The 13,572-nt window shown below is 48.2% G+C and overlaps 1 protein-coding gene across 1 annotated transcript; it reads right to left on the minus strand.

Annotated features, from left to right (window-relative positions):
* Positions 1–6: 6 nt before the first annotated feature.
* On the minus strand, positions 7–12,152 carry LOC311248034 (pseudokinase FAM20A-like; the record flags this gene model as incomplete). Its single annotated transcript, XM_084338995.1, is given in 6 exon segments — positions 7–96; positions 99–137; positions 139–151; positions 2,095–2,154; positions 2,467–2,548; positions 12,043–12,152. Coding segments are annotated over 6 exon segments (394 nt in total), but the record flags the coding sequence as incomplete, so codon positions are not given.
* Between the last annotated feature and the right edge of the window lie 1,420 nt (positions 12,153–13,572).

The following is a 13,572-nucleotide window of genomic DNA, read 5'->3' on the forward strand; positions in this document are numbered from 1 at the left end:
CTGCAGCCGGCGGTCCAGCGCCAGGAGGTGGGCCTCCGTCAGCACGGGCCCCAGGGGGTCCGCCTCCAGGGACTCCTTCATCACGGCGCCGAGCCGAGGTACCGCGGCTGGGCCAGCAGCTGGAGCCGCAGCAACGTTGGAGCGCTTGATCCTGCGTGGGGCGTGGGGCGGGGGGCGGGGGGGGGGGGACAGAGTGCGTGCGGGGTGATGGACGGAGGAGGATGAGGAAGAGAGAGGAGGAGGAGGAGGAGGAGGAGGTGTGATTATATAAAGGGGGGGGCGTGGAGTAGGAGAGGGAGAGAGAGAGAGGGGGGAGGGAGAGAGAGAGGACAGGAGGAGAGACGGAGAGGGGGAGGGAGGGAGAGAGGACAGGAGGAGAGGAGAGAGAGGACAGGAGGAGAGAGAACAGGGAGAGAGGGAGGAGAGAGAGGATGAGAGAGACAGAGAGGGGGAGAGAGATAGAGAGATGACAGGAGGAGAGAGTCAGGGAGAGAGGGAGGAAAAAGAAGAGATATGGGGTATGATGGATAGGGGGGGGGGAAGAGGAGAAGAAGAGTACTTTAGGGTGAGAGTAGGTCAAACGGAGGAATATTGAATCTCCTCTGTGCTTTCATGAGGAGTTCAGATTCAGATTCAGACAACTTTATTGATCCCGCGTGGGGCAATTCATATTTGCAGCTCCGCCGACAAGCAACAAAGACAAACAAACAACAAGACATCTCAACGACAGCACGGCAAATAAAAAGAGAAACACTCCATGTGATACACAATCCAGCAGTAAAAGTAAAAGTAAAAACAGACAACCAAGTGCAAAAGGCTACTTAAAAATGACTAACTGTCTGTGTTTAAAAGTCTGATAGCCGAGGGGACAAACGATTTGGCGTAGCGGTTGGTCCTACTTGGTGGGACGTCATAACCAGGGTGCGATCCAAGAGGGGAGCCCGGGGAGCTATAGCTCCCCTAGATCAGACATCAGCTCCACCTGGGGGTCTCTAAAGCTCCCCTGGGAGCTGTATCATCATCGTGTATAATAATAAACGTATGCTATTTTGGATGTATGATTAATGATTTGCGTGTAGTGGCTACTTACTGGGACACAATTCACGGCATTCTAGCCTTTTGTGGTGTTTACTACATCTCCCATGACCCTTAGCGGGGGGATGACGTAGATAAAGAGAGACAGTGAAAGTTGAATGGAAGTGTTGTTTGTGAGACAGTAGCGTGCGTAATAAACTAGTGTTTTTGCATCGGAACACGACTCCGTCTACGCTATCATTACTGCATTCCTACATTTGTGACCCTTGGGACGTATTTCGGAGATTATATCGAACATGTCAACTGAACAACAGAACGCAGATCGCAGAACTTTGAACGCAGTTTCACTCAAGCTGCGCAGAGTGCCAACGCTTGGTTCGCGCGAAGCCCAATTCGCTCTCAGGAATATTACCGCGGATGCACCAAGTACTACTATGTGGTAGCAGCCCTTACGAATTCAACGGCAGCGAGAGTGGTGAGTTTGCTGGAAAACCCACCTACACATGACAAATATGTGACTATAAAAACACGCTCTGAGTTTTTTTTTCCGCTGAGAGGCGCGCTGGCGCGCCCCCCCCCCCCCCCCCCCCCCCCCCCCGACGACGGGCTCACCCAAAGATGATGTTATGGATCGCACACTGGTCATAACCGGCGGCCAGAAGGCAACAGTGAAAACCGCTGAGACAGAGCGTGGAGGGGTTGGCTAGTGATGCTCGTCCCCTTCTTGACCACCTGGTCCGTCCAGAGAGAACATAGGTCTCTCTGTTTTACTCCAATTATTTTGGAGCACACTTTCACTATGTACTGTAGGCTGTTCCTATTTTTAATAGTCAGTGCCACTGAACCAGCAGATAAAAGAAAAAGTTAAGGAGGCTTTCAATAAAAGAACTATAAAAAGTGCTCAGGATCTTCGCACTAACATTAAAAGAGTTCAGCTTTCTCAGCCACTTCAGAGTATCAGCCACTTCGTGAGTCAAGATGGAGGCAGAGGAGCTGCTCAGACGAGCTGCGACAAGCGGACGGACTCCTGGGGTTCTACTGTACGTACAGTATACTTACATGCAGCACTGAGACAGCGGCGCCAGGATGGACATCTCGTCGTGAGAATGCTTCCCGAACCTAAACGCACGCAGGAGGTTTAAGCGTCAGACAGTTATTATTAGGAAACATTTATTTCACAATCACTGAAGGATCTGTGTGACGCCCTATATACCCACAGCCGTAAAAGAATGTGAATCCCTAACCCTCCTTCGAAACCGCTCTCAAAGAGCACCTATTACGGGAGGCTGTGATTCGAAACTGGCCCCTGTAAATGTCCAACCCCCCCCCACCCAATGCTAAACACTGAAAAAGGCCATTTATAAGATAGTTCCCCTTTAACAATTGTGTTGTATTGAGCCGTACTCAATCAATCAATGGATCTCTTCTCACCCTCTGGCGTTGTCGATGTGGAGAAGGAATCCGTCGTCTCCAAACTTGGTGAAGATCTCGTAGTGGTGTCGGTCCATGTTGCCTGTAGGAGGAGGACGAGAGAATCGACACCTGTTCACGACACACTCTAAAGAGAAAAGGTTCGATACGACTCTATACACCATCTAAAGGGTGGCCCTTTGGCCGTAGTCACACAGGGGAACCTTTTTGGTGCCACAGAGAACCATTAAAAAATAAACCAAAAAGTCACCAAAAACGTCCCATAGAGCAGGGGTTCCCAAACTTTTCAGGCCGGGGCCCAGAAAATAAGGCGTCAGAGAGCCGCGGCCCAATGCACATCGTCTGGCTTTTTTTTTTTTTTTTTTGCCAGGCGACCGATTTTTTAAGCCAAATATCACTTCAATCCTATTAAGTTAGTTCAAGTTAGTTATTCATTTATATGTGCTATTTATGAGAGGGCTAACTTGTTGCAAAATAATAATGATAATATCCCATCAATGATAATAAAATACTATTGTTGCTTCGGTTGTTTTCAGCGTTTTATGTGCATAATCTGTTATTTAGTGTGAAATGTTCATTGAAATAAGTAGATTTTTCGTTTTTGTTTATTTATTAAGTTAATATAAAACCATATAGTCACATTTTAGAATACAATAGAATAGAATTTTAGAATACAACTAGAAACACTGTCCTGGCCTGCTTCTAAGTTCAGTGGCCTGACAATTTTTTTATTAATAAAAAAATAAAAAATAAAAAAAAGTTTTTTTTTATTTTGTTTTTGTTTTTTTTAAATCATCTCGCGGCCCATCCGTGGCTGCTCGCGGCCCACCTTTGGGTCGCGACCCCGACTTTGGGAACCACATAGAGCACCAGAAAACACCTTGTGAATAACGATATATTTTAGGGTGGAGAAGGTTTTCTGATGGCACTTTAAACAAACAACTCACTGCAGCACCCACTTTAGAACAACTAAATACACTTTATATTTATTGGTAAAGAATTTGCACTACAACCCATACCTCATTACACCTTACAGTAAAGTGTACCTAAATTGTACCTCATCCCATTTCTGCTTTGTACTGTATAGTATATTGTATTGTAACTCAGTTACTTCTACTCTGCATTGTACATTGTATATTATGTATATACTGAACACTTTTGTCTACGTACTTGACTTCTATTTTATACTTACTATACTTATTTTATACTTATCTATTTTTATCTAGCACAATCTCTGGAGCAAAACAGAAAGAAGCATTTTATATAAAAGTATTCTGTACTTCTGTATGACAACTAATAAAGAAACTTGAACTTGAAACAATATGGCGCAATACCACAGCTCGTTGTCATTTAATCATAACTGTTGTGAAGGGCCAGATTAAACCGAATATATATATTTATTTATATATATATATTTAATTGTATTTGTATATTCTCTAATATTCCCTGATATCCCTTGTATATTCCTTGTACAATATGCATTGAATATCCATTCTAGCCTACTGAACATCCCATAATAGTCTCCATTCTACTATTGGTCGAGACCTTGGTGCCAGGCTGCCATACCCCCCCAGACCCAGTTCAAACGTACCGCTCAACATGTACGAACAAGTCCTAGTTCCGCGTAGGAATCTGGCTACCGCACCACTAATGGTACTATTTGTTCATAGTGCGTATATATACTGCGCTACTAAAGTAGGACTTCCCTTTTAGTCCAGTTTCTTACCCTCCAATAGAGTGACAGACGTAAAGCCTCCCCGCGACGCCACGTGTGGGAGTAAGGCCAAGTTCGGCCTACCATCGGTATTGAGACATCGTGTATATTAATATTTGAATAGTCATATTTGGCACTATATCGTCGAGTTGGACGTAGTCTATTAAGCTAATAATAGTCTATTCATATGTAGTGCTTCGTGCGGTGAGAATACTATCGTAGTCAGCACCCCCATCGTTTCGGGTAGAACTGGCTGCTTATCCAGGGTGGCCGACCCCATGTGAGGCTGCACCCGAGGAGCCCCAGAGCCGACGAGCGAGTGGACCTGCATACCGGATTATTCTACCGACGACAGCCCGCCTTCCCAGGCACGGATTATGCTTTGTATACAGTGATTATTCTATGGATAAAGACCAACACTGCCGTGTGTTGGAAAACCCCCCCCCCCCGGAGAGGACGACAGGTGAGGAGACGCTCTACACGACGAGGTCGCTTCACGTCTCTCCATCGTGGACCGGAGGAAGCCGGCCCACAGAGAGTCCAACTGCTTTCATCTGTGGATCGAGGATCGCTGAGGCACCGAGCCGCACAACCGTGGGTTCTCCCAGGATACCCTCGGCCAGACGGATACAGCCAGACTCTACCCCCCCCCCCCCTTCTCCAGTTGTCTTACAAGCGACCGGAATCCCCCCCTAGTGTATCCAGTTCTATAATCATTAAAGTATCATTGCTATTATTCCTTAAATATTCCAGGTTGTATATTTACCGCCTGCGCCACCAGAGATTGGACGTTCTCTATTGATATACCAACGAATACTCATTTGCCATAAAAGTGCATCCTATTTCAAATCATAAATGTAATTAAGTGATTGCTCTACATACCTTTTGCTATGTATTAATTATTATTAAACGCAGACTTTCGACTTGGTACATTTGTGTTGGATCGTTTCATCTACGTGGGAGTGTTTACCATAATTATTTATGCCTAGTACTGGGTGGCCAGAGTCTAAAGTACAAGAGGTAGTGGTAGTAAGTATCATATCTAACAATACAGTCAGGGAATTGTACCCCTCAGTTACAATTGGTCCTTCGAGCCGGAGGGTAATTAGTGTAATATTAATATAGTGTTATTAATATTGAAATGGCCTATGATGAACACTCCACGAAACGATCCTCCTAACCAACGCCCGCAGCGCGAACGACGGCTCCCTCAGTACTTAGAGGCTTACGCTGTCAGTCAACAACCTAGTCTTCTACTAACAGTAAACGCGGTAAAACTAGAAAGTAAAAGTATGTCTAACCCCAACGCCCAGACTACCCCGACCATAGAGGCCCCTACGGGTTCTAATGTAACTGACCAAGCTCACGGTGGGGACCAGTGGGAACCAGACATGACTTCACACCCCGCCAGTACTGAAGAAGTAGTCCCCGATGAGTCCCGGGAGGAATACAACGCTACCGAGAGAGAACTCGGCACGGAAGAAGACGGGGAGAGCACCGTGGAGATAGAGCTCCAAGGCTCCGCAAGGAGTACCCCGAGGGAAGGCTCCCCTATACAACCGCCTTCTCCCAGCGAGGCAGAGAGGACCCTACAGCAGGCCTTCCTCATCAGCCTGAACGCCGCTGCTGAACGCGACCGACTGCAGATCCAGCAGCGGAGCGAAGAAGAGCATATACGTCTAGAAATAAGACGCATTCAGATGGAAGAGAATGTGGCCCGAGACCGAGCAGACAACCAGCGAGCAGCTGCTGGTGCTCTACGGGACGCAGAGCGCGACAGACAGCAAGCGCAACTAATAGAACAGCTGATCAGACGGACAACACCCTCTCCCTCCGCCAGAGGCTCCAGGAACTCGTCTAGACACACCTCCAGGGCGGCATCCCCTAGCCGAGTAAACAACCCTGAACTTGACCAACAGACGAGGTCTATACCCCCCACAGACCACCTCCCCCCACCGGTCCAAGCGAGACCTAGCAACCGGGAAGGAGCAGCATATCCTGTGGAGAGGCTAAACCAGAGACTACAAGCACTGGATGACCTAACTGAAGACGAAGAGGAAGAGGAGGAGAACCACGCCCGACGACAGCACAGTACTCTACCGGACCAGGAGGTCCGGTACAGCCCAGGCTATACTCCCGCGGAGCTGCGCTACAGACCCCCGACTCTATACACGGGTGAGCACGACGCACGACCCGCACCGAGGAACAGCACCTGGACAAGCGGGCCATGGTACACTGCCGGTACCAGCCCATACCAAGGAGCGGGAGGAGACTCGCCTAGGAGGCCTCTCCCCCAACGCTCGCCGATGTATCCACAGTCAGCGTCATACATTGGCACGCCTATGGTACCCGACTTCACCCAAGAGAACCGGGCCCAGTATACAGAACTCCGCATGTGTCTGGAGACCATGTTGGTGGATGTATTGGATGAACGCCATAAATACGCCATCCTACTGAAGCACTTAAAGGTACCCCGCGCACATAATATAGCGCTCGCCTACGCGACTTCCACCACCCCATACACAGCAGCGCTGGTAGCATTGGACCAGAGGTATGGGCGCATATGGGATTACGTGATCCAGGAGATCCGACACATCGACCGCTTACCCCCAGCAATAGACAATCGAGCACTGGACGACCTGTCCATCAGAGTGCAGTCCCTGGTAGGGATGTTGGGAGCGCAGAGAGAGAAGGGGAGGCATGAACTTTACGCCAACTCAAATGTGGAAAGGATCTTGGAGAAGCTGCCGCCCGCTCGACAGGAGCGTTTTAGGCGGCAGAGAGACCACCGAGACCCGAATGGCCCAGAACCGAACCTCCTCGATCTAGCAGACTTCCTGGCGAGAGAAGTCGGCAGCCTACGGCTAGATACATTCGGACGGAGCACCCCTGGCTCCAGAGAAGGAACCAGACGACTAAATGATGGAAGAAGATCGGTGACTGTGATGCACCAATCGGAGTCAGTACCGAGCAGCAGGAGCCACAGTACCCCCTCCAGAACGGAGAAGTGGAAGATAGTGTGCCCCTACTGTGAGAAAGAACACTGGCTAGCGCAATGTGACTCCTTCCCCAAGCTGAACGCGGAGGAAGCAAGTCAATGGATAAAGTCCAACAAGCGCTGTTTTCGCTGTGCGCGCTCACACATGGCAGCCGAATGCCGCTTAAAGAAAAGGTGCACCAAGTGCGATGGAGCCCATCTGGACATACTTCACGACAGTAACAGAAGGCGCCCTTCACCCGCACCATCCAGCAGCAAAGCGAGCGTCATGTACATCGATCCCGCCAGCAGCAGTGGAGCCCGAGTACTCCTAAAAGTAGTGCGTGTGACACTAAGCTACCAGAATAAAGTCCTGGACACTTACGCCGTCCTCGATGACGGGTCAGAGAAGACCCTTCTGCTCGCCTCCGCTGCGGCCCAGCTAGGGCTGCGGGGAAGCGAAACCCAAATGACAATTCGGACAATAAGACGAGATTTGAAGACGATAAAGGGCGAGAATGTCTCACTCTCTATCGCAGCAAGCGGCCAGCCTGAGCGACGGTACCAGATTACAGACGCTTTCACCAGCCAAGAAATAGGACTGTCGCGGTACACATACCCCGTCGCCAAGCTGATGGAGAAATATGCACATCTGCGCAAGTTACCGATCCCGCTCATAGACAATGCTATGCCGACCCTGTTGATAGGCTCCGACCATGCAGACCTCATTGTCCCGATAGACCGGGTTCATACCGGACCCCGAGGCTGTCCTGCAGCAGTCGAGACCCATTTGGGATGGACTCTCCAAGGCCCGCTCGCCAAATCTCTCAACCGAAGTACAGCCACTAGATGTCTCCACTCCCGAGTCACAGAGGGAGAAACCGCACTCCTGCAACACGTAGAGCGGCTATGGACCTTGGAACAAATGCCCTTTAAGAACGGAAAGAAAGACATTCGCTCTAAAGATGACATTTACGCCATTCACCTCCTCGAGACAGGGACCAAGAGAGTCCCGGTCAACGGCGTGTTGAGATACGCCACGCCACTCCTGCGGCGAGAAGGAATGCCTACTTTCCACGCCAAGACAGACGCCACAGAACGGTACATGCTGAACACGGAGCGGCGCTTAGCCAAGAACCCCGCCCAAGAGAGTGTATACCGCGCCGAGATTGAGAAGCTCATCACAGCGGGACACGTCACAAAGATGGACATTAAAGAGGCTGACCAGACCACTGAATCGTGGTACGTGCCTCACCACAAGGTCCATCACAACGGTAAAGACCGCATAGTATTTAACTGCAGCTACCAGATCGGATCCCAAAATCTGAATAAAGAGTTACTGCCCGGTCCCACACTCGGCCCCTCCCTACTCGGCGTTCTACTCCGCTTCCGCCAGGAAAAGGTGGCCATCAGCGGGGACATTAAAGGAATGTTCCTGCAGGTGAGATTAGTAGAGGAGGACAAGCCCCTGTTACGGTTCCTATGGAGAGAGAAGCCAGGAGATGAGCACCCAGCCATCTACCAATGGGAAGTCCTCCCCTTCGGAACGACGTGCAGCCCCTGCTGTGCTACATTTGCACTACAGAAACATGTAGCAGAGGACCCAGCAGCGGACGAAGAGGTCCGACACAGCGTAAAGAACAGCTTCTACGTAGACAACTGTCTACAAAGCCTTTCAACCCAGGAAGAAGCCGAGGCTCTCCTGATTAAACTCCGCGCCTCATTGATCAAAGGCGGCTTTGATCTCAGGCAGTGGGCCAGCAGCGATCCGCAAGTACTGTGCAGCCTCTCCTCCGAGGACAAGGCAGCCAGCAGCGAGACCTGGATGGCTACAATCCCGGGAGAAGCCCAGGAGATGACCCTGGGATTGGTGTGGCGATTCAAAACAGATTCGCTTCACTACAGACACAAGCCCCTGACTACGGAGCAGGGAAGGCCGGCGGCGGCGCCGACCACCAGACGGAGTGTGTACACAACACTCGCCCGACAATATGACCCGCTAGGATGTATTCTACCGTACACCACCAGGGCAAAAATGATTGTACGAGCATTGTGGGACAAGGACCAGGGCTGGGACGACCCCATTCCCGCACACCTTACATCCACCTGGAGAGAGTGGGAGATGGAGCTCCACTCACTCCCAGGCGTTAATATGCGCCGAAGCTACTTCCCACCCACGGTGAGGCCAGAGACATGTAAAATGGACTTACACGTCTTCAGTGACGCCTCAGAGGTCGCATACGGATCAGTAGCCTACTTGCGGGCCCAAGAAGAGGGGGGAGAGATCTACACAGCATTTGTCCTCGCCCGCTCGAGAATAGCCCCATGCAAGCAACAATCTATCCCACGTCTAGAGCTCTGCGCAGCCCTAGCCGGAGCGCACCTAGCCACGCTCATCCAACGTGAGCTCACCATACCGGTGTCTAGAACAATCCTGTGGTCAGATTCCACGACAGTACTCGCCTGGATCAAATCGGACTCATGCAAGTACAAAGTCTTCGTGGGAGTCAGAGTCACCGAGATTCAAGACTTAACCGAAGAGTTAACCGGAGAAACAGAGTGGCGCTACGTTGATACAAAACAGAACCCAGCTGACGTCATCACCCGGGGAATGCCCCTAGATGACCTCACCCGTCGCAATGTCTACAGTGACGGCCCAGCATTCCTAAAGCTCCCGGAAGGAGAGTGGCCCACGCCTATCCCGAGGGAAGCCAGTCAAGAGGAGGCTGAGAATAAGAAACCTATGTTCTGTGGATTGAGCACTGTTATCTCCGCAGACCCCAACATAGATGATTGCACTACCATAGAGAGTGCACAACAAAGGACATTCCTACTGCACTACCTACCGTCTCTACAGACCCGCCAGAAGTGGGTAAAGGAGAGAGACAATTTGACAGAAGGAACAGTCGTCATGATTATTGATCAATCACTGCCCAGAGCTATGTGGCCGGCCGGCCGCGTAAGCAAAGTGATCACCGGTGCCGACGGCAAGGTCCGAGCAGCTGAAGTGCTTGTCCAAGGGCGCATTTACACCCGTCCTGTGGCGAGGCTCATAGAACTGCCCCGACTCCCAGACACAATCGATGATGACCATGACCCTATAACCCTATGACTTTGTGAAGTTGACTGACCCCTACAGCAAACCCTTATGTGTAAATAGACAACGCGATTAATCTGTCTCTGCTTAACTGATTAGGTCTGGGACCAATCAGGGGGTGGCTGTTGTGAAGGGCCAGATCAAACCGAATATATATATTTATTTATATATATATATTTAATTGTATTTGTATATTCTCTAATATTCCCTGATATCCCTTGTATATTCCTTGTACAATATGCATTGAATATCCATTCTAGCCTACTGAACATCCCATAATAGTCTCCATTCTACTATTGGTCGAGACCTTGGTGCCAGGCTGCCATACCCCCCCAGACCCAGTTCAAACGTACCGCTCAACATGTACGAACAAGTCCTAGTTCCGCGTAGGAATCTGGCTACCGCACCACTAATGGTACTATTTGTTCATAGTGCGTATATATACTGCGCTACTAAAGTAGGACTTCCCTTTTAGTCCAGTTTCTTACCCTCCAATAGAGTGACAGACGTAAAGCCTCCCCGCGACGCCACGTGTGGGAGTAAGGCCAAGTTCGGCCTACCATCGGTATTGAGACATCGTGTATATTAATATTTGAATAGTCATATTTGGCACTATATCGTCGAGTTGGACGTAGTCTATTAAGCTAATAATAGTCTATTCATATGTAGTGCTTCGTGCGGTGAGAATACTATCGTAGTCAGCACCCCCATCGTTTCGGGTAGAACTGGCTGCTTATCCAGGGTGGCCGACCCCATGTGAGGCTGCACCCGAGGAGCCCCAGAGCCGACGAGCGAGTGGACCTGCATACCGGATTATTCTACCGACGACAGCCCGCCTTCCCAGGCACGGATTATGCTTTGTATACAGTGATTATTCTATGGATAAAGACCAACACTGCCGTGTGTTGGAAAACCCCCCCCCCCGGAGAGGACGACAGGTGAGGAGACGCTCTACACAACGAGGTCGCTTCATGTCTCTCCATCGTGGACCGGAGGAAGCCGGCCCACAGAGAGTCCAACTGCTTTCATCTGTGGATCGAGGATCGCTGAGGCACCGAGCCGCACAACCGTGGGTTCTCCCAGGATACCCTCGGCCAGACGGATACAGCCAGACTCTACCCCCCCCCCCCCCCTTCTCCAGTTGTCTTACAAGCGACCGGAATCCCCCCTAGTGTATCCAGTTCTATAATCATTAAAGTATCATTGCTATTATTCCTTAAATATTCCAGGTTGTATATTTACCGCCTGCGCCACCAGAGATTGGACGTTCTCTATTGATATACCAACGAATACTCATTTGCCATAAAAGTGCATCCTATTTCAAATCATAAATGTAATTAAGTGATTGCTCTACATACCTTTTGCTATGTATTAATTATTATTAAACGCAGACTTTCGACTTGGTACATTTGTGTTGGATCGTTTCATCTACGTGGGAGTGTTTACCATAATTATTTATGCCTAGTACTGGGTGGCCAGAGTCTAAAGTACAAGAGGTAGTGGTAGTAAGTATCATATCTAACAATACAGTCAGGGAATTGTACCCCTCAGTTACAATAACCATTGGCTGCTTATCATTTAATCATAACCATTGACTCATCATTTAATCATAACCATTGACTCATCATTTAATCATAACCATTGGCTCCTTGTCATTTAATCATAATCACCTGTTAGTTGATTAAAATCACCTGTTGTTTGCCAACCAAGATGTCCTGCAATCCAACACTATGAATAGTATATGAAAGTATATGAACAAGGACACTGGAGGATCGCGACTCTACTCACCCATAAGGAAGTCAAAGATGGACATGTCGATAATGTTGAGGAGCCTGTTGCCTGAGTTGTAGGGATACAGCTTCTTTATGGTATCACAGTAGAATGGATTTACCTCCCACCTTTTAGACACACACACACACGCACACACACATGCACAAACACACCACACACACAAATATAAAAAGTCAGGCAGAAAGAATTAGGTAACAGAAGAGGATTATTGAGATTCTTCAGATTCTTGCAAGTTGAATGAGAGGTTACAGTACAGTGTTATGGTACGTTCAAATACAATGCAAAGCAAAACTTTGTACGCAAATGCATACAAAGTCAATTGAAAGACGCGAACGGAGTCGAACTTGTTCAACTTGAAGAAGAAATTCGCCAGGCGAGATGGAGCAAATATAGGTATATCTTAACAATGGATATGAAGTAGACTGCGATGAGTGGTCTGTGGCATATAGATATTGAATAGGTTACATTTAAAAATATCTCAACAATGCCACTGTTGAGACCAAATGCATTAGCATGTCTCCACTCCAGTGTTGCTGCTAGTTATCAACTGTCAAACGGACGTGAGTAAAGTGAGACAATGTTTATCTCTTACATTTACATTTACATTCAGTCATTTAGCTTTATCCAAAGCGACTTACAAATTGTGAACAACAAGGAGGGGTACATCTCTGGTCTGGCAGCTAACGGTCAGTGGCAATGTTCGTCAAATAGTGTCGAACTTGAGTGTTACACTCTGAGTGCATAGTAGTATATATATATAGTATAATAGCATAGTAGTAAGGTACATAATAGTAAAAAGACAGTAAGAAGGTTAGTGTTTTTAATTTGTCTATTTCGGATATTGTTTGAAGAGGTGTGTTTGGCGGGAAAATTGGCAGCTCCGATGGTGGAGAATTTTCTTGGCATTGTATCTGAACGTACTGTATAACGTTCTGGATCCTATCCTCCTTAGGATAGTATCCTACTGTCTACCTGGGTCACTTCCTGTTGTTGTGGGTTCACCTTGTATGTCACCACTGATTTGCTGTCTACACTAATTGTCTGTCACACCTGGGTGCTGTCATTGGATGTCAGACTGCCGTCACTTATTGACAGCGTGGAATGTTTGGTATGTGCCTATTTAATGTTTGCTCTATCTCTGTCATTTGCTAGAGCTTCACCTAACACTACGGACAAGATTACAGCTGAACAAAGTGCTGACCTAAGCTCTCTCTCTCTGTTCTTGAATACTCTTGTTACCCTTATAATAAACAGTGGAACTGTTTTGGAAGAGAACCCTATTCTCTGTCTCATTTCCTCGACCACTTGGAACTCACTTACCTCGTTCGTAACACGTACACTGTAAAAAAAATAAATGTTTTGTACTGTATTATTTTACTACAGATTACTCCTGTTTTTTCTACGTTAAGTGTAAATGCATAAAAATACAGTAAATTACCCTTTATCAAAATATTAACCATTAAATAAAGGTTGTGTAATCTGTAAATGTATTTGATTTTACTGTCATTTGACAGTTAAGTATTTGGC

The sequence above is a fragment of the Notolepis coatsorum genome (genome assembly GCF_963971535.1).
Source record: "Notolepis coatsorum genome assembly, contig: SCAFFOLD_4387, whole genome shotgun sequence".
Classification (NCBI taxonomy): Eukaryota; Metazoa; Chordata; class Actinopteri; order Aulopiformes; family Paralepididae; genus Notolepis; species Notolepis coatsorum.